The 27,346-nt window shown below is 44.7% G+C and overlaps 1 protein-coding gene across 5 annotated transcripts in view; it reads right to left on the reverse strand.

Moving 5' to 3' along the window:
* The window catches only part of CASP8AP2 (caspase 8 associated protein 2), a 200,672-nt gene that overhangs the window by 114,572 nt on the left and 58,754 nt on the right, over window positions 1-27,346 (reverse strand). For 3 of the 5 annotated variants that reach the window (XM_078648263.1, XM_078648262.1, XM_078648264.1), the window contains exons 2-3: window positions 15,464-15,538; window positions 11,552-11,626 (exon numbers count right to left, since the gene is read on the reverse strand). In XM_078648263.1, coding sequence (XP_078504389.1) covers window positions 11,552-11,626; window positions 15,464-15,518 — 130 coding nt within the window. In that variant the 5' untranslated portion in view covers window positions 15,519-15,538. Of the gene's footprint in view, window positions 1-11,551; window positions 11,630-15,463; window positions 15,539-27,346 lie in introns of all 5 variants that reach the window. The other 2 variants (XM_078648261.1, XM_078648260.1) reach the window with 1 other exon arrangement.

The following is a 27,346-nucleotide window of genomic DNA, read 5'->3' on the forward strand; positions in this document are numbered from 1 at the left end:
GGGTGTTACTTACAGTCTGTTGTAGCCATACCAGAATCCTGACCCCTGGAAGCTGAGATATTACTTACTATTATTAGGGAACATAAATTATCTTTCATTTATCAGACTCTACTTCGTAATCAACCTGATCCGATGGTGGGGGTGAGGGCACTGTAGAAGCGGGACCTGGTCCACATGAGGAGTAGAATCAGGCGATGGCCGCCCCCAGGGAGGCAGCGATAGCCTCACAGTTCCGCTTGATTCAACTTAGACTATTGCACAGTATATACTACACTAGAAAATGTCTACTCAATATAGGGCTAATGTGACAGGAAGTTGCTTGGGCTGTAATAACCCCGATGGCGACTTGACACACATATTCTGGCACTGTCCTGCTCTTTCACTTTTTTGGAATGGAGTGCTAAGCACCCTAGAAAAAGTACTGGGTTGGACAAATCCCAAAGAGCTGAAATTGATCCTCCTACATATCACAAATAACTTGGAAGGGAATAGGTATCAGAGGGTGCTGCTCTGGCTAGTCCTGATGATTGCTATGGGAGATATTGCACAGGCTTGTTAGAGTACAGAGGCCCCCCTGTTAGTAAAAGCGCCACGGGAATGGATGGGTTTGGAACGCCCCATCTATCTGGCAAGAGACGGCCCCCAGAAACATCATAAGGTTTGGAAGGATTGGGCCGATTACAGGGGGGTCTTGTTAGTAACTTGCCCAGCAGGCCATGGTCCATGGATGGAGACACATGGTTGCACGGTACCGATTAGAATGGTTGCTGGGATGACTGGGTCTAGGGAACTGAATGTTCGGGTCTTCTGTATAAATTGCTTTCCAATGTCATCATTAACATTTGTTTGTTTTCTCTTTCTTGTATATTGCCACAACAATTCTTGATTTAATGTTTTTTCTGTATCAACAGTGGGAGATTTGTGGTTAAAATCAATTTAAAAAAAATAAAATAAGTAGAACAAAAAAACAAACCTAAACATAAAATTTAGGGGCCACTTTGAAATAGTATTGTGCATAGGGATTAATTGCTACACAAATCCAAAATTGCTGAAACGTTTCTTCTAAATGAGGCGGTAATCTTGGAATACTAAAATAATGAAACACCATGGCCAATACCCTTCAAGGTGGCCACTTGGTTTAGAAGCAGTGGCCATTCACAGTGCGGTTCACGGCAGATGAAGTTAGCAATAAACATGTGGCCCGGTAGCACTTTGTAGGAAACCGCTAGCGTTCAAAATAAATAAATAATGGGGGAAAAAGGTGGACTGATAAAAAGAGAAAAAGCTAAACTAAACTGGCTAGTGAACAACTCCTAAAACTGATGCTCACTCATATTCAGGCAGATGTGCATGTGTGTTCCTGCAAAATGCAGTTACTTAAGAGAGCATTAGATCCAAAGGCTGAAGTGGGTTAACCTATTTCCCATACTAAATGTTGTCATGGGAAGAAACAGATTGTGAATGACACTTAGACAGAATAATGGCTGAAGAGGGCTGACCTGAAGTCACTTTACGTATATATAGGTATACATGTGTTTTAAAGAATGTTTTGTATAACCAGCGCCTGGAAGACAGCTAAAACTGTGCAGCCGGATCAAACCTCGATGCTCTGCCTTCTCCAGAGGTTGAGATCAGCTTTACAGACTCTGCACCAATCTTTACATGTACAGCAGGTTCATGGGTGGAAAAGGGTGTATTCCCTACACAGTGGCACTACTGAATCGGGAGTCCCTGTCTCCCCCCAAATGCTTATTTCCCACCACAGTACAGCCACAATCACCACCATTGTGGTCCAGACGTCAAAAATGGGAGCAAAAAATAAAGCTAGGAATTCCTCCTGTTCTCTTATCTGGAAAAGTGAACAAGCATTTACAATGCAACGGTTTCGCCTTTGGAAAAGTTAGAGCTATTGGCATTGTAAATGACAAAATTTGTATTTATGTGTTGGTTTTGAAAACAGATAAATAAATGGCATTGTCATTTACATTGCCAATAGCTTAATCTCTCGCAAATGTGAGACCTATTGTACCCTACGGACGAGCTCAGCAGACAGCAATTACTACCACACACACACCCAGAGCCACACACACCCAGAGCCAGCCACACACACCCAGAGCCAGCCACACACACCCAGAGCCAGCCACACACACACCCAGAGCCAGCCACACACACACCCAGAGCCGTCACATACACACACACACTGGAGCAGTCACACACACACACACACACACTGAAGCAGTCACACACACACACACTGAAGCAGTCACACACACACACACTGGAGCAGTCACACACACACACACACTCTGGAGCAGTCACATACACACACACATACACACACACTCTGGGGCAGTCACATACACACACACACATTCTGGAGCAGTCACATACACACACACACACTCTGGAGCAGTCACATACACACACACTCCGGAGCAGTCACATACACACACACCCTGGAGCAGTCACATACACAAACACCCTGGAGCAGTCACACACACACACACCCTGGAGCAGTCACATACACACACACCCTGGAGCAGTCAGACACACACACACACACACACTCGGGAGCAGTCACATGCACACACACACTGGAGCGGTCACACATGCACACACTCTGGAGCTGTCACATACACACACACTGGAGCAGTCACACACACACACACACACACACACACACTCGAGATCAGTCACATACACACACACACACACTGGAGCAGTCACACGCGCACACATTCTGAAGCAGTCACACACACACACACACACACATACACACACTGGAGCAGTCACACACACAAACACTCTGGAGCAGTCACATACACACACACATACACACACACACTGGAGCAGTCACACACACACACACACTGGAGCAGTCATACACACACACACTGGAGCAGTCACATACACACACACACACTTTCTCTTATTACAGAACAGTCTGGAGACCCTGTGGTACACAGTGCCAGTCACTTGTCAAGATCTCTGAAATGACAGGCATGTCAGTATGAGTCATGCACCTGGAAGGGTGAGAGAGTTGTGACAGAATCAGTCAAGCCAGAAGTACCCTTGGGACATATAGCTTCGCTCCAGCACTACTACTTTTCAAGACAAAAATTAAGCATGCAATAATTTTAACGAACTAAAAAAAAATGTACGCAAAATATACATCTTACTCCTACTGTAAGACAACGTTGAACAGAGACTTGAAGGGGATACTAGCTCTGAATTATGAAACCCGGGGGCCTAATGGGCACTTGGCGATTCCTTAGTCCGATACTGGCGGGCAGTAAAGAGGACTTAGTTAGTTTACAAACCTGCTACAGACATCGGTTTACACTCCAATTAAGCCTTTTATGCTTCAAAGGTAGAGCTAACAAACCGCACGAGTTTGACAATAAACACAAATTAGTAACCAGGATATTTTTTGATATAGACGATCACGTTTTTGATGTTTTCCGAGCCCTTCCGTTCGCATAAATAACTAAACTGACGTCCATTGTTTAATCAAATATTGGTCACCACTACGGTGACAGGATATTTAGTGTATGGAAAGGTCTTAAACATGTAAGAAGTGTAAACACTGTTCTGGCAGTGTGAATCACGTCACTCATCAGGCTTTGTCACGTCACTGATCAGGCTTTATATCAATTCAGTGAAAGATTGTCTATATCCATTTTCTAAGAACATTTGCCACTTTGATAGGGAAGATCCGCAGTAAACACAGAGGTTTCCCAACTCTACCACGTGGCCCTTTTTCCACATCTTAAAATTATTGTACCAGCCGACGCACTTCTTCAGCACAGACATTTATCCGCCTATACTAAGGGTTTGTTAAATTATGCAGCAAGAGAAGACAGACTTCATGGCCTAATAAGGCCCATTCTGCGGTAGTCTTATTTCGCCATTTTAACATATTAATACTATCTGTGTAGAGGCTCCACCTCACTGATGCCTGAATATAGGCAATAAGCAAGTGAAATGTGGCAAGTTAACCCTACAGGTGTGTGCCACTGCACGGAACGACGTTTGTGGCGTATTAAAGTCACTAGTTCCGTTCGAGTTACAAACCTCACTTAGTTTGGAATCTGCAAATTATGAGGCAGTTGGTGGATTATTTGGCAAATATGGTAATTATAAAAGCGAAAACGTTGCTGCCGCATAATCAGAGTCGCTGCCTATACCCAAGCACCATGGTGTGGTAGTTACACCAGAGAGATGTTACCCAAAGGAGAATACCTGCTCCCACCACAAACCACGTTCAGTAACACATCAAGCGAACACATCAGTAGGGACGTGAGGAATTACGCGCACTATGACACAATCAAAAACACTAACGCATAGGTCACACAGGAATATGGAATTAATTAATAAAAGCGACTCTTCTGGTTTTGCACGAAAACGACATTAAAATGCACACATAGGGAAGAAAAACACATTTATGCACACAAAATGCACAGGAGTGCCCCCCCCCACAATAATCCAACGACAGCTGATCTATCATATATTAATTAGATCATCGGTGTAACTTAGACAAGTATCCAGGATGCGCGTTTACAATTTGTTATTTAAGAGCCATCATTGATGTGAAACGAACAATTCCTATAATGCAAGAGACGAAATCAAGGATGAACAAGCAGCTACGGGAAGACGGACAGCGGGAGGGGGGTGCGGGAACGAACGGGCACACGGAAAGCACTCACCTGGACTTCCGGCGTCGGCGGTCGGCCGCGGAATGACGTAATTATAAATGCGAAAACGTTGCTGCCGCATAATCAGAGTCGCTGCCTATACCCAAGCACCATGGTGAGGTAGTTACACCAGAGAGATGTTACCCAAAAGAGAATAACTGCTCCCACCACTGAAACCACGCTCAGTAACACATCAAACGAACACATCAGCAGGGACGTGAGCAATTACGCGCACTATGACACAATCAAAAACACTAACGCATAGGTCACACAGGAATATGGAATTAATTTATAAAAGCGACTCTTCTGTTGGTTGGCAGAGTCGGAGACCCGCACACGGAGGGGGGACGGCACATGGACAGCGGGAGGGGGCGGGCAGGCACACGGACAGCGGGAGGGGGGCGGGAACGGGGACACGAACAGTGGGGGGGGGGCAGGAACGGGAAGACGGACAGCGGGAGGGGGGTGCGGGAACGAACGGGCACACGGAAAGCACTCACCTGGACCTGGACTTCCTCCGGCGGCGGTCGGCCGCGGAATGACGAAAAGAAACCTCGACGGACACAAAAAGAAACCCCGCCCACCGCCGCACTGACGTATCCAAAGGGGCCGGATGAGTAAAAATGGCCGTAACGCCCCCGAATCTGCTCCGCAATTGACGGACAGATCTCTGTTCCAATGGCTAGCCTCCATTTATGGAGCTAGCCAATGGAACAGAGGGGCGGATTCCCAGCCACACAGTGTAAGACATAAGATTTCGCCGGCGCGAAACGCTGCTTGCGCAGCTTTTCGCCAGGTCGAAACCTAAAAAGGACTATGGTCCAGTCTTCAGCAATGGGAGCATAAAAAGTGAGATAAGACTTTATACACACTTACAACTTTGAAAAGTGAAAAAGGACTACGGAATGTCCACAAAATAGACTTCCATTATTATCATAGGAGGAGGACTTTCTCCATCACCATCCCTCCAGAGATCCTACCCCAGCAATTCCAAACAGAGGATAACAGAAACTCAACGAAATTGTATACCAATACTGATATAGAAAAAAGAACTTGCTCCTCTCCCTCCCACAAACTTGTAGCTTATCTCCAGCAACTTTAATAATAGTAAGAACTGCAAAACATAGCCCACATATCCTAACCTTTCAGCAACATCTGATATCTTAACCCTCTTTACTCGTTCTATCCACCTCTGGCAGATACTCTAACTGCAGACCCCTCACCTTATCACCAACCCCAGTCAACACAGGAAGTCTACCCTAACCAGCTCTTATCCTCCAAGCTACAGCATATAGTTCAGAACAGCTGTGGAAGTCTGTTAGATATCTGGTGGTTACTAAATCATACTAGAGATTCCTCACTTTCTCTTACCACAATTCTACTACATACCAGTTCATCTGTCGAAGTCGGTTACCTCTCTGGTGGATACAATGACTGTAGATTCATCACTGTGTGACCAGCTTCAGTCACCTCAGAAATTCTCTCCTAACTGTAGCACCCAATTTACTGCTTCCAATTCAAAGGCCCATAGAACTCCAAGCAGGATACATTAATTTTCAACCCCACATGTCCATCCATGTCTAAACCAGACATCAATCCTCTCTCTGACAAAATCTCCAAAACTGATCCAACTCTTTCAGAATAATATTTACCCATAACATCTCTAAATGAGCTTCCAAGAACTTTAAACACAAACTCTTTGGAGAATTACCGGAAACACTATCTGTGACCCACTACTATTATGGACGTAAAGAAAGTCTAAAGACAGAATTTCAATCCAGCTGAAAAGGCCTATTGTCTTTAACATATGCTTTTCGCAAATAAGTCACTGCTTGTGATGTTTTTTTTCACAATAAACATATCAGGCTTATAGAATCGGACATAACTTTTCCCAGTGAACCAAACAGGCCGTTTGTCATTGGCTTGTCAAAATAACCAACTCAGTCCTACTGTGTTCGGCATAAGCTTTCAAGGAATCATGTCATAAAATTAATAAAAATATGAACAAAATTGCAGCTGGAAAAATCATTTACAAGTCCTCCTTAATAAAGCCTAGGATTATCAGAATACAAATCTGCGACCTTCAATGTTTGTAATAAAGCATAACCAAAAACAACCCCTTGCCTATTAAAGTAACTTGTAAGAGTCCATGGAAAAAAACACCAGTCTATAGGATTTGACACAGTGGGACAGCAATCCAGCCATAAAAGTCTATAGCTTTAACATGTGTTTCAATCAATCAATCAATCAATCATTTGTATAGCACGCTACTCACTCGTAGGGTCTCAAGGCGCTTGGGGATGGGGGTCCGCTACTGCTCGAACAGCCAGGTCTTGAGTTGCTTCCTGAAGGCGAGGTGGTCCTGGGTAAGACGGAGGTGGATGGGGAGGGTATTCCAGGTCTTTGCTGCCAGATAGGAGAAGGATCTTCCTCCCATGGTGGCTCTTCGAATGCGTAGAACGGCGGCGAGGGCGTGGCTGGTTGATCGTAGTTGGCGGGTCGGAGTGTAGAAGGTCAGGCGGTTGTTGAGGTACCTTGGGCCTAGGTCGTAGAGAGCTTTGTGTGCGTGGGTGAGGAAGCGGAACGTGATTCTTTTGCTGACGGGGAGCCAGTGCAGGTCTTTCAGGTGTCCGGAGATGCTGCTGTGACGGGAGATGTCCAGGATGAGTCATGCGGAGGCGTTCTGGATGCGTTGGAGTCTCTTCTGCAGTTTGGCTGTGGTTCCGGTGTAGAGGGTGTTTCCGTAATCCAGTCGGCTGGTGGCGAGTGCCTGGGTGACCGTCTTCCTGGTTTCGGTGGGGATCCATCGGAAGATCTTACGGAGCATGCGTAGGATGTTGAAACATGACGACGAGATGGCGTTGACTTGTCTGGTCATCGATAGGGAGGAGTCCAGGATGAAGCCCAGGTTGCGTGCGTGGTCCGTTGGTTTGGGTGCACTGCCTAGGGCCGGGGGCCACCAGGAGTCGTCCCAGGCAGATGGTGATGATCCCAGGATGAGGACTTCCGTCTTGTCTGAGTTCAGTTTCAGGCGGCTGTTCTTCATCCATTCGGCTACTTCTTTCATCCCTTCGTGTAGGTTGGTTCTGGCGGTGGCGGGGTCGTTGGTGAGGGAGAGGATCAGCTGGGTGTCGTTGCCGTAGGAGATGATGTTGAGGCTGTGTTGGCCTGCGATGGCTGCGAGGGGGCTCATGTACACGTTGAAGAGGGTGGGGCTGAGTGATGATCCTTGTGGTACGCCGCAGATGACTTCGGTGGCCTCGGATCTGAACGGGGGTGGCGGACTCTCTGGGTTCTTCGGCGAGGAACGAGATGATCCAATCCAGCACCTTCTCTTGGATTCCGACGTTGTTGAGGCGTTGTACTAGGGTTGGGTTGCAGACAGTATTGAACGCTGCGGAGAGGTCCAAGAGGATGAGGGCCGCTGTTTCCCCGTTGTCGAGCAGGGTTCGGATGTCGTCAGTGGCTGCGATGAGGGCGGTCTCGGTGCTGTGGTTGGCTCGGAAGCCGGACTGTGAGTGGTCAAGGGATCCGTTCGTCTCGAGGAACGCGGCAAGCTGTCTGTTGACGGTCTTCTCGAAGACTTTGGCAGGAAACGGGAGGAGCGAGATGGGGCGGTAGTTCTTGAGGTCGGTGGGGTCTGCTGATGGTTTCTTCAGGAGGGCGCTGAGTTTGGCGTGCTTCCAGCTCTCCGGGAAGGTGGCGGTGTTGAAGGAGCAGTTGATGATGTCCCGGAGTTGGGGTGCGATGACGGAGTCGACCTTGTTGAAGACGTGGTGGGGCATGGGTCGGTTGGCGATCCGGAGTGGATGGTGTTCATCGTGTGAATGGTGTCCTCGGTGTTGACTGGGGTCCAGGCGCGGAGGGTGGTGGTGGGGGGCGTTGGTTCTGCGGTTGGGTGCGTGGCTTGTTCGTCGAAGCTGTTGTGTATGTCTGCGATCTTGTTGTGGAAGAACGTTGCGAGTGAGTCGCAGAGGTCTTGCGAGGGGGTGATGTCGTTGTTTCCGGCACTGGGGTTGGAGAGCTCTTTGACGATGCTGAAGAGCTCCTTGCTGTTGTGTGCGTTGTTGTCTATTCGTTCCTTGAATGCGGACTTCTTGGTGGTGTGGATCAGCTGGTGGTGTTTGCGGGTGGCGAGCTTGAGGGCTGTCATGTTATCTGTGGTCGGGTTCTTTCGCCAGGCTTTCTCAAGGGTGCGGCAGTTCTTCTTGGAGTTCTTGAGGTCGTCGTTGAACCATGGGGCTTTCTTGCTTCCGGGCCTGTTGGGATGGGTTTTCAGGGGTGCGAGGTCATCGGCGCAGTTGGTGATCCACTGTGCGAGGTTGAGGGCTGCCTGGTTGGGGTCCGTTGATCCGACGGGAGGGTTCTGGCTAAGTGATATGATGAGCTGGTCGGTGGTGATCTTGTTCCAGCTCCTGCGGGGAACTTGTTGCGGGAGGTGGTGAGTCGTGGTCTTTCTGAAGCTGAAGTGGATGCAGCTGTGGTCGGTCCAGTGGAGTTCGGTGGAGTGGCTGAAGGAGATGTGCTTGCTGGAGGAAAAGATTGGGTCCAGCGTGTGTTCAGCTTAGTGGGTGGGGGTGTTCACCAGTTGCTTGAGTCCGAGGTTGGCGAGGTTGTCCAGCAGGGTGGTGGTGGTGTTGTCGTTGTTGTTCTCCAGGTGGAAGTTGAGGTCTCCTAGGAGGATGTAGTCAGCGGAGGGGAGGGCGTGTGGGCTGATGAAGTCTGCGATGTCTTCGCTGAATTGTGTGTGGGTGCCTCTGAGAGTGGTCTTGGGGTCGGTGTGTATTTGGAAGTGAAGATGTTCGGCGGCCGTGAGGGTGTCGTCGGAGTTGGTCGTGATGCGGATGGTGTTCTTGTGGACGATGGCGATGCCTCCTCCAGTCTGGTTGACGCGGTCCCTCCGGGTGATCTTGTATCCGTCCGGGATGGCTGTGGCGATGTCAGGTGCTGAGGAGGCGTTCATCCAGGTCTCTGTTAGGAATGCGACATCCGGAGAGGTGGTGTCGAGCAGGTTCCATAGTTCCACGGCGTGTCTGGGGACGGATCGGGTGTTGAGCAGGATGCACTTCAGGTGGTTGCTGTTGGTGCTCGGCTTGGCGGTGCAGGTGAGTTGCAGGTCCGGTTGCAGGAGAATTTGCAGGGTTGGCAGGTCAAGGGTCCGTGGGTGTGTCCTGGGGCGGCTTGGTGGCAAGCCAGGGGGTCGGCCGGCGTTGAGTGCGCTGAGGGTGGTGGCGTCGTATGTCCGGCGGGTGGAATGGCATCTGCGGGGGCCAGGTGGTATGGCGCTGGGCACGGTCCAGGCGCGGACGGGCGCAGACGGGCTTGCCTTTGGCACGCCCGCTGCGCGTGCACGCTGCGCGCACTCTGCCATATATGGAGAGTGGTGGGGCGGAGCGAGGGAGGAGCAGCTGGGAGGCGGGAGCGGGGTAGCGAGTGGGGAGGGGAGAAGCGGTGATGCAGGAGGGAACGGGGGTGGGGGGTAGCAGCGGCAGGGAGCGGGGTGGAGGGGCACAGGGGTCGAGAGCACAACAACCAAAAATACAGTGGCACAACAGGGGCAGAAACAAAAACGGTCACGAACAAAATAATATGCTCAACAAGTAATCGGCAACAAAAAGAGATACTGTACGGTCAGGCGAGCTCAGGGGCACAGGAGCTCAGGGGCACAGTTTCACTATAAATAATTCATATCAGACCTTCAGCATCTGACAAATGGCATCAATGTTTTGTCACCATAGCCACTTTAGTGAAAGCAAACGACTGCATAATAGAACGATGTAGTTCAGAAAACCAGAATGCAGATGGAGCCAATGTCCCTCTCCAATAGTGATTATTAAAGCTTTTTTTCTGTTGATCAATAAAACAAATTGTAGGTACTTCGGGGTCTCGCAAATGGTAGGAGCTTACACAGTTTAGCATTCAGCATTTTATTAGAAGCACAAGAATTTTACCTATTTTTCTATCTAGCACCATGTGACCAGAGTCAACACAAGAGATGAAGGGCCCCAAACCTGAAGCTATTTACTGTGAACAACTACTTTCTTCACATGACTGATCATCAAAGGAAAGGCTCTAGTGGGGAAGACACGTCTTGAGTTGGAAATGTGGTCAATGAATTTCTCTAATATACTTAAACTCTAAATACTAAATGTAAATGTCCAGTATTTGTAAAGCGCAAACTATTACCCGAGGGTGTCAAGGCCCTGGGGGCCGTCGGGAAGATTAAGCGAGCTATTTCCTAGAGTCACATGGTGCTGGGCTGATCTGCCACCGGCATCAGGGATCGAACCGTGAGCCCCCCCCCGGTTCTGGAGTCAGCTGCCCTGGCCGCTGCACCACACCTTTTCCCTTCCCTAAGAAATACTGGGGAGTATTCATAAATACCTCAAGATGACAGAAATACGAAATCAAGATGGCGTGATTGTTAAGATACTGTTTATTGATTCACCTTCTTTAACTTTTCTGGGATAATGTATAGAACATACAAAATTCAAATTTGAAACATATCACAGCGAATTCCACATTTTTCATTAAGTTATTTGTTGATATATTATATTTTCTTCGTATGTGAAAATAAAAAGTGTTAAACTATATTTTGGCTCAGTATTACAAATGACTTCTATGATAGTAGCTGAGAAAATGGCAGCTTAGACATGGCATAACTTGACTGCAGCAATGGCAGAAAACAATTCAAGATAGAAGCCCACAATAGAGAAAAGTAAATAAACAAAAGATAAGTAAATCAGGGGAGAAGACAAAATACGAGACAAGAATAAAATCGAGACAGAGAAATTTTTAATAAACATGTCTAAATGATCTGATCAATTAAATCCTACTAAAGGTGTGAGTCAACTTACCTGACCCAGATGGAACACAATCTAAACCATCATATATGTCCACTGAATTGTCATCATCACCCTTATAAGGAGAACCTGCTAAAGGAAATTGAAAACATGTTTTAACGAAAGTGTGTCTGAACCTCAGATATGAAAAGTAGGAACATTTGTACCACTCTAAAAAATACACTGAATGAACAGCAAGATTCCAAATACAAAGTCATATCGCACATGAACAGATAAAAACAGGCACCATGCGATAACACAGTAATAAATATATTAAAGAGGAGGCGTGGCCATGCAAGACGGCGGACCTATCCCAGACCATTCCGGCAGGCTCGAATGAAACCCTGCTGGCCAGAAAGTATACTACTAGGGAGTGTACAAAGACTCCAGACGATCCTCTGTGCGTCGCCCGACATGTGGATGCGCTACAGCCGCACCATTCAGAGGCAGTGGGATGGCAAAAGTAAGGCCTCATCCCAGCCTACCAGGAATGACCTGGGTGCCTGTGAGCTCGGCGGTGTAGTTTTTCCCGCCAGGTCTGGGGAATCCTGTTTGGCTCCGACTGCTCCTGATTGGTCGGGACAGGTCCTGGAGCAGGAGTCGCGGCCCAGGTGGGGCTGTACTGGAGACTTGGCCCTAATGAGAAATGGGGCCGAAGGCATGGCGACGGGGCTGCTGCCCGGGGAGGGGGGGGGGCTGTGAGGGTGCTGACCACTCAGCAGGGTGCCTGCACTGCTCTCAATTACCGGGAGGGGGTGGTACACAAACTGCCGGGGACCCTGGAGGCAGGCTTGGCCCAGAGAGAAAAATGAAGTTAGACAAAAGAGGTGAGGCCATACTGCAGAGAGGCAGTGGCATGTGTTTGGAGGGCTCGAGACCCTGGAACACACGATGAGCGTGCAAGTGTTGCTGTGATACCTGTAGCTCAGAGACTAGCGGATCCTGGCTGAGGTTTGGGCGCAGACCTCTGACTATCCCACGGCGTGCCTGAAAGAAGGAAGACCGTGAAGAGCCCTTTGTGTCACCTGAGTAGATGACTGAAAATGTGGCAGTAGAAGGCCGCAGAGGATTTGGGGGCCTGATGCACAGAGGGAGAGGTCACTCCTGGCTGAAGTGAAAGCATGAGAGGGGGGGGGGACACTGAACTCTGGGAGGACTAGTGGGGCAGCAGTGGGTATGGTGGCAAAGTTGAACACTTGGAGAGGAGAGGACACAGAAGGTGCGGGAGCCCTGTAAGGTGGAAGTGGGGCCTCAAGCCAAAGGGGCATGTGCCCCTGAGGACTACCCCTAGAGAGGCTGTATCTATGTAGGGGAGAAACCTGCAATATTGGTCTCATACAGACTGAAGTGCAACGTAATAACTGAGGGTCACCGTCCACTACCTGGAGTAAACATGGGCAAGTACAGGCAGCCTAAATCACAACAAACACAGTCATCCAATATCTGGACCCCCACAGTGTCTCATAACAGTCTGGGATCACGGGGGGGGGGTCTGGAGCAGGGGAATGCCTCCAAGGAGCCCTCTAGGGCTGAAATCCTCGCAGCAATACATCGCTCTCAAGAGGCACTGGAGGAAAGGATAGCAGAAATCGCAACTGTGGTGAACTTAGTATGCACAGACTACCACAAAGTGGAAGCTCAGTGTCGGATCAACAAACTGAGATGCAAATGCTAAAGACTCAGGTGAGCTCTCTACGCTTGACAGTTGCTCAACTGGATGAAAGGGCAGAAGGAGCGGAAAATCGATCCCGTCAAAATAATATAACATTTCTGGGTCTCCCAGAGAGCGAAGGGGGCTGACATGGTGCGCTGCTGAAACCGAAAAGCCTTTCTGAGGTGTTTACCCTGGGGGACAGGACCAGTCTGTATGGCCCTGACTTTGCTGCCACTGCCAGGCACCCACAACATCCCCCAGGGCCCTGATTGTCAGGTACTCAATTAAAGGGGATCAGGACTGCATTCTGCGGGCAGCCAGGGAGGCTGACCTCTTGGCCTTCAAGAAAAATGCTATTTCCATCTATGCAGATTACACAAGGAGAGTGCAAACGCAACACAAGTCCTACATGAAAGTGAAAGTCAAACTTCAAGCACTGAATCTTCCTTACATGTTATTATGGGCCCATCTCAAAGCGACATTCCTGATAAGGCATGGGTGTGGCTAGAGGTGTTGCACAAAACTGGAGCGGGAAGCCCTTGGTGGCCAGCTCAGCCAAGTTTGCAGTGGCAAACAGTGAGTAGCAGGCACCAGAGACAATTTAGATGCCGGAAGGAGGCCCGGATGAGATCTCCCAGGCTCACTATTCGCCCGGAGGCACGATGAGGAGAACATACGACTATGCACCAGAGGGCCTAGACCCTCCAGACCAGAACACTAATCCTGGCTGAGGGTAATTTGTGGGAAAGCGTACTGAAGAGATTGAGCCCTCGCCCATGAGTGCCACAGACACAGAGTCTCAACCCCTAGTGAGAATGGGGAGGGCCCCTGGCAGCCAGTGGGGGGGGAGGTGGGGGGAGAGTATGTAGCGCCCAAACTCTGCAGATGGACGGAGGGAAACATCATGCATGATCAGGCATTGGCGCGACCGATGGGGCTGTGGTGGCGGGGAAGATAAGATGCACTATGACCCCTAGTTATCGGGGAACATAGTGGCACAGTGGTTGGAAATGCGCCGCTCTGGAATCTCCCGATGGGGGGAGGGGGTCGATGGGATGAGCGTCCGGGCCCACAAGCTGTAAAAGTTGAATTAACATTAAGTTACAAGAGGGTGAGGCCTGCTGAGGTACAGGATAAGCCCACTTGGGCGAGATTGACAGATGGGTTTACAAGGCGGGCTTTCTACCGGCTTTCTCTGACATGTATTTCTGTTTATTACGATTTGTTTGCAACACCGTGCTTGTTTTATTGCAGAGTATTGCCAATTTATGATACAGTTGGAGGCATAATATATTCCTACTTGGGAACAATATGAATTCATGCCATTTGTTTCCTTTGTAGCTTTTTTGTTACTGCAATGTTATGTTTAAAGAAGACGAGTTTTTTTTCCAACATATCGCTCAATGTGAAGAACTGTGTAAATCCTCTTTTCATTGTTATTGTGTACATTAATGGAGGTGGTTTACACTTGAAACAGTGTGCATGAGCAAGACCTGAGGACTGAAACGCATCGCTAAGCTGTTTGAAGTTATTTTCAATTAATGAGGTATTTTCGCAGTGCTGAGTGCACGCCTGCTACATCTGACAAAATTGTATAGTTGAAGGATTGATTTAGCCGGATACCACACGACACCGCCACAGGGCAAGGCGGCTAAAGTGGATCTTTGCGTGATATATATATATATATATATATCATACACATACATAGATAGATATATATATATATATGTATATATAATGCATTTATTTTATAACTTATCTAATACTGGATACTGTATTTATTGTGAGAGATATACTCCGGTGTCACAATATATATTACAATTCAAAAGCTTTTACCATCTTATAGAGTATGCCTTGACTGCTTTACTGACCTATCCTCAGACTTAAGAGTACAAAGGAGCACGTGTCTCTAAGGATGTAAGAGTACCGGAGAATCTATGGTGAACAGCAGTGCCCATCAGATATCGCTCAGAAACCAACCACTGTACCAGAAACCCAGGATAAATGCCAATTCTTGGGTCCCACTTTGTGAAAAATTTAAGTTGTTAAAATTACAAAAACACAACCGCCAGCACAGTTGATAACCAAACATTAGGAACCATTCACACACTAGAACATTATCTAGACATTTATCATAAGGTGGAGGTTAATACTAATTCACTTTTGTCTATTTTCAATGATTGAATTATGTCTTGCTTGTGACAGGAAAACGTCTGAGCGTTTGGTGAGATTTTTTAGATTTTTTTGACGCAGCTTATTTAGAAATACATTACCAGTGAGACTGTCGAAGAAGGTCATATCACCATCATCTGCAGCCATAGTATCCATCCTTTACGATTCTTCCATTGCTGCAAAAAAAAAAAAAAAACGTTGAGAAATGACTGCAAGGAAAAAGACTATTCACAAATTTTTGGCAGACTTTGGGAGCTAATTTACAATTAAAACATCATCTTTGTTAATAAAGGCAACGCTCAATTAAGTTACTTAAATAAACACACACTGGAGAGTACCTATTTTATATAGAAAAAGTTACCTGAAACATAGTTTTTCTTGTCATCATTCAGTGCCATTAATTATGTTAACAGAATAAAAAGACTATTCCATCCCACTGTATGATTCAGAGTACGATAGTATTTTTCACACAACTTATATCATCGGTTGGTCAATAATTATATGACCCTCCGTTTGGCCCTCAAACTCAAGCCATCACATATTGTGGTGTTATCTTACTTACTCTTGCCAATATCTTAAATTACCAGGGGTGTGGAATTTAATAAAATATCTACTTGTCCATGGGTCAAATTGCTTCATAAATCTACTTGTCCTGTAACAAAATCCATGTATCCCTTCTGTGCCATGTAATGCGACGACAACTTGTGGCAGCAATCTCATTATAAAAGGGCTCGGACATAACCTCACTGATTATGCCAGGGCTCATATCATAGTAGCATTTGAATACTAGCAATTCCCTTATGTTGCCGTGGTTCTGCAGATATACATATAGGGGCTGAAGGTAGTGGTTAGCAATAGATACAGGGTTGGAATGCCATTCTGAGTCTGTGCAAACCTGCTAACATACATATTTTAAGGGTTTCACCAACTCTCCTCTAATCTTTTCCTATACTGAGAATGGTTGAAAATGTACTCCGGACAATGGCAGAAGTAAAACTTCTTCCAGGCTAGGGAAAAAAGTGGTTGAAGAGAAAGTGAACTTGCAAACACTCAGATTTTTGCATAAGAAAATCTGCATGTGTATATATGCTCATGGTAAAATGCAGTTCACAAATATTTTCTAAGAGTACGACGTCTTGGCCTACTTCTGTAAATTCTTGTGAATTCACGAATTCCGTATATTTGCACTTAACGCAAGGACATACACCATGGGTGCACTTTTGAGACTCTGTAATAAGTGGGTTCCTAATTAGGTCTAGCTTTAACCATGACCTTCTGTGTTTATTAACATCCTGTTTATCGGCTGGATTCACTGTGAGTGACAGCATTCTGCTCTTTCACAAGGAGCATATCGGCACACAAAGTAGTTTTGCTCAGTGCCAGGAACTACTGTGGTTATGTGTACTTTTTGAGACAAAAAACTATTTTTGCTTTTGCCAATGTTTGTTATAATGGTGATGGCCCAGCAGCTCCCAAACCAATAAAGCTTTACAAAAACCATTCCAAAACAAGCCACGCACTGACAAAACCAAAAGGTTGACCACCTATTTGAGACCTATGGATTTGCCATTGTTTGTTTATTTTTATGTTTCCTATAATCTTATTGAAACTGGCTTTACTTATTTTACATTATAAATATTTTTGGGACATACTAGCATACATCAACACATTTTACTAAATGATGCCGCAAAGCAAAGGTACCTAAACGTTTACAGTACTTTAACTAAATAATTTTTCCTACTTGCATTTTTTGTTGTGAACATTTTATTTTGAAAGCAAATAATCATCGATCTTCCTTTTAAGCTTCTGCAAAAATGTGCATCTTACCAGAGAGCATTCTGGGAGCATTATACATAGCCTCATATTGGTAAACTTTTAAAATGTGTGTACACCTTTTTGTACAGAACCGTTGTGAGTAGTGCAGTCGGAGCTAACTACATTTACTGTGAGTGCTCACCCTAATAATAAAGGCTTCGCATTAATGAACAGAACAACAAGTTTGAACAGCAATATCACATGGATACAAATATTACCTTAACTAAAGACAATGACCCATAATGCGGTACTGTAAACTGGCAGGCAAAGGGTTTGTGCTGTAGGGGGTTGGGCCTACCTGTCACGAGGACAAAATGCACATGAAAGCTTATTTCCCTTGACCCCAAACAATACGTCCTGGACATCGGACTATACCCTGAATTAATTTTTCCAAGACTGATGATAAATAGGTGATTTGACAAAAAAGTACCTAGAATACCATAGACAATAGGAAGTGGGGTGCATACCTTCATTAGGCCCAATTCACCTAAACTAACAGAAGAAGAAATGAAATTGATTAACAGCCATATAGTAAAAGAGGAAATAGCTAATGCAATTAAAACGCTCAAAGTAAGAAAGCCCCAGGCTCTGAAGGGTATACAGCACAATTTAAAAAACATTTTCCACCTAGGTTATCCCTCCAATGGTAAACCTTTTTACCCACTTTGCAAGTACCGGTCAAGTCATAGGCACCCCAGTGGAGGCCTTCATAACATGTGATCCCCAAAGAAGGGAAAGATGCAATGCTACCAAAACATTACACACCAATCTCATCTGTAAACTTAGATTGCAAAACGTATGCTATGATACTTTCCTCCAGGTAATTGAATGAGGCAAGATGGCGGCTGTGTGAGCTGGCCACATACTCTTTCCTGCTAAGACCTGCTCTTACTGCGATATAGGAACTCCAGTTTGTGAGGGGAACAATTGGTTAAATGGAGAAATAGACATTGTCTACATTTCTTACCTGTCTGGTGTTCGGCTGGATGATTAGGATGATTAGGAGTGAGAAGCTGTTACTGTGGGGAGTCCCACTCTCATACCGTCTGGCGTCCCGGAGTTCAAACAGCTCGGCAACTGTTTCTCTTTTTCGGGCTACAGCGGCAGAGGAGACTGTGAAAATTCCGCCGAAGACAAGCAGCAGGGGCTTTAGGGGCCGCGGCATCCCGACCGGCTCAGATAACTCTGGAAAGTCAGCAACTACTGGTGCTGTCGATGCCGCGGATGGAGGAAGCTCTGAAGTCGCGAAAAGTCGCTCCGTGGCTGAGACATCAGGCTCTGGTGATCAGTCAAAGCTGGGCAAGAGCGGAACTGCGACTCGCGGTAGGCAAACTTTACCCGCGTTGTTTAAGGCACAGACTATCAGAAGCAAAATAGGTGGTAATGCGGCCAGTAGCGCCGGCTTATCTCCCTCAGTAAACACAAATGACTCAGCTCTCTTGGTGCGAGTGGAAACGGCAGAGCCAGCTGCCCTGAATCATGATGTCAGTACTGGTGGGGACGTGGCTGCTGCTCGAGAGATCCCGATTCGGTGGGGGGGGGGGGGGGGGGACGGAGCAGCTTGTGGTGACGACAGAGCCTGGTGGTATCGTGGAGTCTCTCCCCTCGGCAACAATAGACTGCATAGCTCCTACACAGCAGTCCCAATGCATTATGGGAAATGAAGTCCCCTTACTTGATGATCAGGATATAGGGGTTTTGGACACAGGTCATCAAACTAGTATGGCCGCCCTGAGAGAAGGTAACAAATCTATCGGAAGGGAGGAGGATGTTATCGACAAATTCTTCTCCCTATCAGATCATTCTAGCTCCTCAGAGGTCGACAGTCAGGATAAAGATTGGGCTTGTGAAGGGAGCGACACAAGCAGCTTACATTGGGAAGAAGAGAGTGATACATCTCTGCATAATCCTGGGACAGTAAAGAAACTGAGAAGACCTTCCGCCTTCCCCACATTAGCCGGAGGGGATCATGACTTGGGATTATTCCTACTCGCCAGATCTGGGGGGGTGGGGTGGGGGGGGGGGGGAGAATAAAGGAAGTGGAGCAATATCTGCAGATCCTGGCATTAAGCCTAACTGTTCTGAAGAAATTACACTGTCCACAATATATCAAGTAATTATGGCCCACCGGGAGGAAACAAGCGCCAAGAGCTCCCGGACACAAGGTGCCTGTAGAAAATTGCAAAATTCCATCCGTAGATTGCAAGACGTGTTCGGACTTCGCAACAAGAATAGGAGAAGCAGAAGCCATGATCTCCCAGCTGGAAGACGAGCTGGCCATGCAGAAGAATAAGACCGAATCAATGCAAATTATGAGAGATGATACCTTGGTAAAACTGGCTGATCTTGAAAATCAGGCTGGGCGAAGCAATTTGCGAATTTTAGGTATTCCCGAGGGTAAAGAAGGTTTGGACGCCCGTCAATTTGAAATTGAGCTTTTTGAAGTGGCCGTCCAGATTTACAGCAATGGGACTGAAACACTCAAATCCAAAGGGCCCATCGCCTCCCTTTTAATCAACGTAGAGTTGGGGGGCATTCTGATAATCGCCCATGTGCTACTCTGATTTCCCTTAACAACTTTTTGGCCAGGGAATCCTTGCATGATCTTGCTAGGTCAGATGGGAAAAGGGCTGGGAAGGGGTGCAATTTTTCTGTAAGCCCTGAATATTGTCAAAAGACCGTTGAAAAGCACTGGCTTCTCCGTCAACTTATTCCGGAATTTCAGGCAAAGGGGGCTCAGGTCTCTCTGCTGAATCCAGCAAAACCCAGGGTGGTCTCTCATGGTCAAACGCAGTATTTTCTATCAGAAATTCAGGCAAAAGAGTTTTTATTGTCACTGAAAAAATCTTAAAATCCTTTGAATAGAATGCTGTGTCTTTTGTGTGATAGCCAGTTTAAAACTGCTTGCCAACATTTTTGAACTTTAAGGACTATAAGAATTTTTTCTGTCTTCGAGTGATTCTCTACTGGACCCTACTTGTCCCGAAGAATTTACCTCTTTCTGATTCCCCCTTATTTTTTTTTCTGCTACATTTTGACGTCATTTTTGAGGTTCTTAATTGCTTTTTCATTTGTCACTTACACTGTTTTTGGTTAAAGGTCTAGCAGTATTGATGGGTGGGTGTGCAAGCTCAGCATCACCAGGGACTGTTGGTCCCCTTGCCTCTTGTGGTGGAGGGTAGAAGGGGGGGATCCAGTGGGAGGGGAGGGCTCTATTAGGGGGGGAGTTAAAAGGGAGGGGGTTGCAGGGGGAGGGGGGACACGGGTATATTTTCATGTGTAGTCATGGTAAAAACTGAAATCTTGGCAATAATCAACATTTTAGATACGTGTTCTTCTTTTGTAATTTCTTTAAGAAAAATTGTGGCAAAGTGCCTGTGTTATTATGTGCTGTTAGCAGAAATTCTCAGATATGAAGGATAGGAATAATTGTATTCAAGTTTTCTCCTTAAATTGATGTGGCCTTAACAATGGAAAAAAGACGGGTATATTAGCAAAACGTATTAAATATATGCGGATTGACGTTCTATTTCTTCAGGAAACTCATATCTCCTGGAATAATTGAGGCTGGTTAAAGGATTTGGGACTTGATCTCCCCGCATGCACCCGACAAGCTACTAACACCCGCGGTATAGCCGTAATGGCAATGCATGGCACATTAATGAGTAAGCGTGTGAAGGTAGACAATTTAGGTAGATGGGTAATTCTGGAAACAATTATTATGGAGACACCATATACTATTTGCTCTTGCTATGGTTCAAATTTAGACGATCCTACTAGCCTAGGTTTTCTGAATATTGAACTTGCCTTATGGCCTACTCAGATAGTCCTTTGCAGGGATATTAATGTCCATCTGAATAGTAATTTCAATCTTCATAGTAATTCTCCATATCTGGCCAGGAAGGGTAAGACTTTCAAGGTTCTACAGGGGCTCTGTCAGGAACATGGTTTCGTAGATGTTTGGCAAAGACAACGACAGGCTGAGCCAGGGTATATACGTATTTCTCAGCCCCTCGCCGAAAATTTGTACGATTCGATTATTTTTTGTCTCTAATTTATTAACAGGAAGGGTTAACTGTGAGCTTTTCCCTAGATTAATATTGGATCATAACCCTTTAGTAATCAAACTCACAGTTTATCGCTCAAAACAAGCTGCAACAACCTGGACATTCGACAGAAAGTTACTGCTAGACCAGGAATTTTGCATATATATGGCGAAGTGGGTTGCAGAGTCTTTTGGCAGGAATAAGGACACTGCCTCTGAGCTAATAGTCTGGGACGCCTTTAAGGTTGTGATGAGGGACGAGACCCTTAGTTTCTCCTTATATCGACAGAGGGGGATAAAAGAGAAGATGAACGACTTGGTGGTTCAGCTTAGGGAAGCAGAGGAAGAACTAATTTGGGTAATTGGAGATTTGCAGAAAAGAGAGGAATGTCAACGGGAGATTGCAGCCATTAGAACGAAGATTTATGGGGAGAAATTAGCTATCAAATGTATTCAACATCGGGCAGATATATACGAATTCGGTGAAAATACTGGCAGATTGTTGGCTAAACGGCTACAATAAAATGAAGTTTCTAATAGAATCTGCAGAATAAAAGATCAAAAGGGGCGATTCAATATCTGCCGGCAAGCGTCCTGGAGGTTTTTAAGGAATTTTACCAGGAGCTCTATACCACTGAGAAGGATGCCCCAGCAATGTTGACAGAGGATTTTCTCTGCGACTATGTTACCTGTCAGGTTACTCCAGAACAGAGAGATATGCTTTCTGCCCCGATTTCTGCAGAGGACACTGAAATTGCTATAACTTCGTTGGCGGCTGGTAAGGCTGCAGGCCCAGACTCATTACCCCTGGAATTCGTCTGCAAATTTGAAACAAACTCCGTACAGTGAGCTTGAATCCCTATTTCTACGAGCTCAGAGGGGTCAGACTCCGGCCTCATGGCATAGAACTACAGTTGTATTTTTATAAAAAAAGGATCAATCAGAATTAAGTCCCTCATCCTACCGACCTAATTATTTAATACGTGCCGACAGCAAGATCTATTCCAAAATAATTGCTTCAATGCTTGGAAAAGTTATCGCTCCCCTGGTGTCCATCCGGCACAATGGCTTCATTCCAGGCCGTGATACGTCTGACCACGTTAGACGGGCAATAGCCTTGTTTGATTGGGCCCAGGCCTCAAAGTCACCCCTGGGAATGATGCTGTTGGACACTGATAAGGCGTTCGACAGGGTCTACTGGGGTTTCTCTGGCTGATGCTGAAGACCAAGGGGTTCCCGCAGGAATTTATTGTAGCTATACAGGCTTTGTATGTTTCTTCTGAGGCCCGCATTCGGATTTCCGGACAAGAATCCAATTCATTCCCTATTAGTAGAGGAACCCGCCAAGGCTGCCCCTGTTCTCCGATATTATTTTCAATATATATTTACCCTTTTCTTAGTAAACTAGATGCCAATTTGCAGATGAAAGCGGCACGGTCAATGGCATTGCGTATAAAACACTAGCCTATGCTGACGACATCGCCATTGTTACGACTAACATAAGATCTTCTCTTCCTGCAGTGTATGACCTGGCAACACAGTTTGGCTTGGTTTCCGGGTATAAGTTAAATACCGACAAGACCCAAGTCATACATTCGGATACCTCAAAACCGGAAGATATTCCAATTGTGTCGGCAGCAACGTATTTGGGAGTGAAGATCACAGCTGCAGTTGGGCAGATACCGCAGATGAATATACTGCTCATTATAAAAAACACTGATTGGACACTTGCAAGATTACATCATCTGCATCTCGCATTGTACGGATGGTGCAATGTCATTAAAATGTTGATTTTCCCTAAATTTGTATATTTGTTTTGGACCATACCCCTAGCATTCACGGCTTCTTGTATTTCTAGAGCAGAAGAGTATGTACTAGATTGCTATGGGGATATCATAAAGCTAGAAGGGCAGCTAAATGGCTAATTCTTTCAAGACTCATGGGGGGCTGGGGACTACCTTCTTTAATGTTATATCATTCAGCAGCTCTATTACAACAAATAGGGATACTGCTGGTCGGGGCTAAGGCAGTAGTCCCTGAAGTGATCAGACCTACTATCTATGAAGTTTTATTAGGGGAGGATGCTCGATATTGCTTAACCAAAGTTATCGAACCAAGCTATTACAAGAAAACAATATTTTAAATTGTTCAATCTGTCTACGCCATTTGAAAAAAAAATGCGACATCGGCTTGATTTATCAAATATAAATACTTATACCCCTCTGTTTTCATATGGGCTAATTTTACTGCCAATATTTCAGGATCAGATAACTACTAGCTGGAGGGGCTCTTAGAATTGATGTTCTGGGGGATTACTTTAGTGATGGTCAAATCACTTCATTTTCTAAATTACAAGAAAAAAATGGGCTCCCCATGAGACATTTTGTTACAGTTTTTACAGATTTGAAGCTTTTTGGTTAAAACCTTGGCACAGGGGAGGGTTAAGTTTGTGAAAATACCCCTGGTGGGCACTATAGCGACAAGGTCCCGGATTGGGAAAATGTATCCAACGCTGCTATCTGCTCTTCCTGATGATCTGGATATCCAGAATGTTAGATGGGACAGGAAATTTGGACAGGAGGGCACTGATCTGGAAGCATCTCTGGAACTAGCAAATCAGATTTTAAAAACTGGTAGCTTGAGGGCTCAACATTATATGTCAATTTTCGATCTATACTACACCCCGGGTAAATTCTCTAAGTGGTCTGAGTCACGTGGGAAATCTGGTAGCCGGTGTGAGGCACTGGCTGCTGATACGATCCACATGTTCTTTGTGTGCCCAAGCTGCTTAAATATCTACAAGATATTGAATTATTTTTTGGCCAGACCCTAGGGAAGGCAATCTCGATAACATCTGGTCTAGTGAACCTGGGGTTAGATCGCACTCAGAATACGGCAGGTTGGTCTACATCGGAAACTGGCTTAGTTTTTATTGCAATGGCCACTTTGAGAGCAGGTATTATATCTCAATGGATTAGTCCCGATCCTCCCACGTTTATGAAATGGTGAGCTAGGTTACTCGCTATATATAGCATGGAATCAGCGGTATACAAACTAAAAGGGCGTAGGAGACACGAAATGGGCAAGAAATTATGGGCGCCAATAACTAGTTGGATAGGATGAATAGTGCTTTTTGCTCATCATAGCTGTCATTACTATGTATTTTGATTCTGCTTAGTCAATTGGAAATGCCTGTTATTTTTCTATAATTTCTATTTTCTTCTAATAATGATTTAGCAATGATTTTTATGTATGTCGATATAAAAAAAATTAAAAAGAAAAAAAAAATGATACTTTACTCCAGACTACAAAAATTCATATCTAAACTCCTTCATCCAGCAACACTACAGGAATACTTTGTCACGTCATTTAGAAAGCCTAAATCTTAAACATCTCTTCAGTTGGAATCACACTAGATGCAAAAAAAGCATTTGACAAAGTAGATTGGTACTATTTAGAATCTGTCCTTAGGAAATTTTATTTGGGTGAACGATTGATCAAAATGATAATGAAACTATATTACAACGCGGTTGCTAGGGTTAAAGCCGGTGGCACGATTTCCAAACTCTTTTCTCTAAACCAAGGAACCAGGCAGTGTTGCCCTCTTTCACCTTAACTCTTCCTCTTGGCACTAGAACCATTTCTCCATAAACGTAGAGAAAATACAGACATAGCTGGTGTATTTGAAATTATCACCATAAAAGTAGCTGTTCATGCAGAAGATATTTTAATTATCACAGAAGATGCCCCCTCTTCCATTACTGCCTTAATGATATCAACCAGGGGCTTCACAGTGGTATCAGGTTATTTGCCTAATAAACACTAATCTGAGGTTGAACTTCTGAATAATCACAGAAATAAAGAAATATTGTGAAATTCCGTCCTCACATGGCAATCTGGTGGCATCAAATACTTAGGGATCAAATTCTCCAATTACCCAATTACTACCATTTATTTTATGGTGGGGAAAGCAGTCTCTCTTACATCATGAATAATACTAAAAAAAACTATACTGAGAATGGACTACCATTCTAAAATAAGGATCATGGGTGTTAGGGAGGATGAGGCCCATGTTCTATTTGTATGCCCCGCATACCTGCAGGCAAGGAAAAAGTGGATCAAACCCATTTGCCTCCTCCTAGGCTTTCGGCATATCAAAGATGGGGAAAGAGTGGTTAAGGGTGACACGTCACAGACTATAGTATTTAGTCTGAGCCGTTTTTTTCTTGCTGTAGCGATAGTTAGGAAAAGAAATGGCCTAAAAATGTAACAGTATTATCAGGACAAGTACTGATATGACATTTATCAGCCTTAAAGTTTAATCCATTGAATGTAAATATGCTAAACAAGGTGGACTTTTTTTTACTAAAGTCTCCTCTATATATTAACCCTAATTGCAACATGTGTAATGTCTTATAGATTGCCATGATTCAAACACTTGTTAGTTCTAACATTTTTCTTAATATAATAAGTTCCTGGTATTATTAAGCTTTTAAAAAAAAAAGTTATTCATCATATTTATTCTTTTATACATGTATTACCTCGCCCACGGATGCTTGGATTTGTTGCAAAGAATTGATGAATTTATACTGTGTCTGGAAGAATCTCGAATGTCTTCACAAACTGTGTGCCCTCCAAAGCCAACCTTTTACTGAGCAGATATTTTATGTACGTATGTATGTACCAACTTTACTTCCTTCAATTGGCATATCTCGTTTATGATGATTGTTTTTAAATATTGTATTGTATTCTTTTATGGTTGTTTTAACTGAAATAAAGAAATTGATTATGAAAATAAGGATCCACAACTCCAATCTGGCATCCATGTGGATCAACGCTAAAATTATAATTGATGGACAATCAGCTATGTGGACTGACTGGTAAAAGAAAGGAATCAATCTGGTCAAGCACTTATTTGCTGGGACCTCTCCACTCCCCTTCCCCAGTTTACAAGAGCACTATCTGTTGGAAAACCTCGACTTCTACAAATTTCTAAAACTTAAGGTTTAATTATTTAAACACTCAGTTTTAAAATAAAATAAAGACCCATCACTACCTAACCTTATTGCTAGCTTATGTAATGCTGGCCATTTGGTTTCAAGCAACTAAGCTTGATTGGAGGAATATTTACAAATCTCCTTTCATAAATAAGTAGGGCTCCAAGTTTTATGGTATTTATTTTTTCCAACAGTTTTGCCTGTATTCATCCATATTTTTTTCTCATTTTATATGTATTTATTCACATTTTATTTTGTCGCAAGCAAAAACAGAAGATGAAGCGAGCATTTTTTCAAATGTATTTCAATATGCAACGCGCTCTTGGTCGTTATAGGTTTAGATAGATTGATGCAGATGGGCAAATGGGTTACTGCTTTTAATAAAGTGTCACGTGGCCCATAAATCTGCTAACATTACTCAATCTTTATTTTTCTATACAATAGAGCTGTTTGCACTCCTATTTGTATTCATAAGATGAATCCCTCTTCCTCTTCCCTTTGTTGGTCTCGTCTCTCCTCGGATGCCACATTGTTACATTTCATATTTTACTGTCCTATTGTTCTTACATTTTGGAAATCTATTTGGTCTATATCTTCCAAGATATTTCATTGTGATATACCATTATCAATTCAAAATGCATTTCTTGGATCTATGTCTACTGATTTTCCGGACGTTAAACCAAGTTTGAAACGGTTTGACCTTTTTATTTCCCTTGCATTTAAAGTGATTCTAACTTGTTGGAAAGATCATTTCAAAGTTTGCACATTAATGTGGTGGAACCTTATTTGTAATGAACATAGAATTTCTACTGCCTCATCATCAACGTTATCTCAGAAAATCAAATCCCTTCACTTCTTTTTTATCCTCTCACCTTTCCATATCTTAGTTCTTTATCTCATTCCCCCATTTCCTCTTTTTTTTCTCTTCTCTCTCTTTCTCCCCTTTCTTATTCCCTTATTTTCAAAACTTTCTTCTAGCTTCCATTTATCTTAATATGTACCCTTATTGTTCATATTCATTTCTTAACCATAAGATGATCTAATTTCCCCTCTCTTTATTATCTCTGAATTAGATTGCTTTTTATTATATTTTTTATGTTACACACTATATTATTCTACTGTTTCAT

The sequence above is a fragment of the Lissotriton helveticus genome, chromosome 6 (genome assembly GCF_964261635.1).
Source record: "Lissotriton helveticus chromosome 6, aLisHel1.1, whole genome shotgun sequence".
Classification (NCBI taxonomy): domain Eukaryota; kingdom Metazoa; phylum Chordata; class Amphibia; order Caudata; family Salamandridae; genus Lissotriton; species Lissotriton helveticus.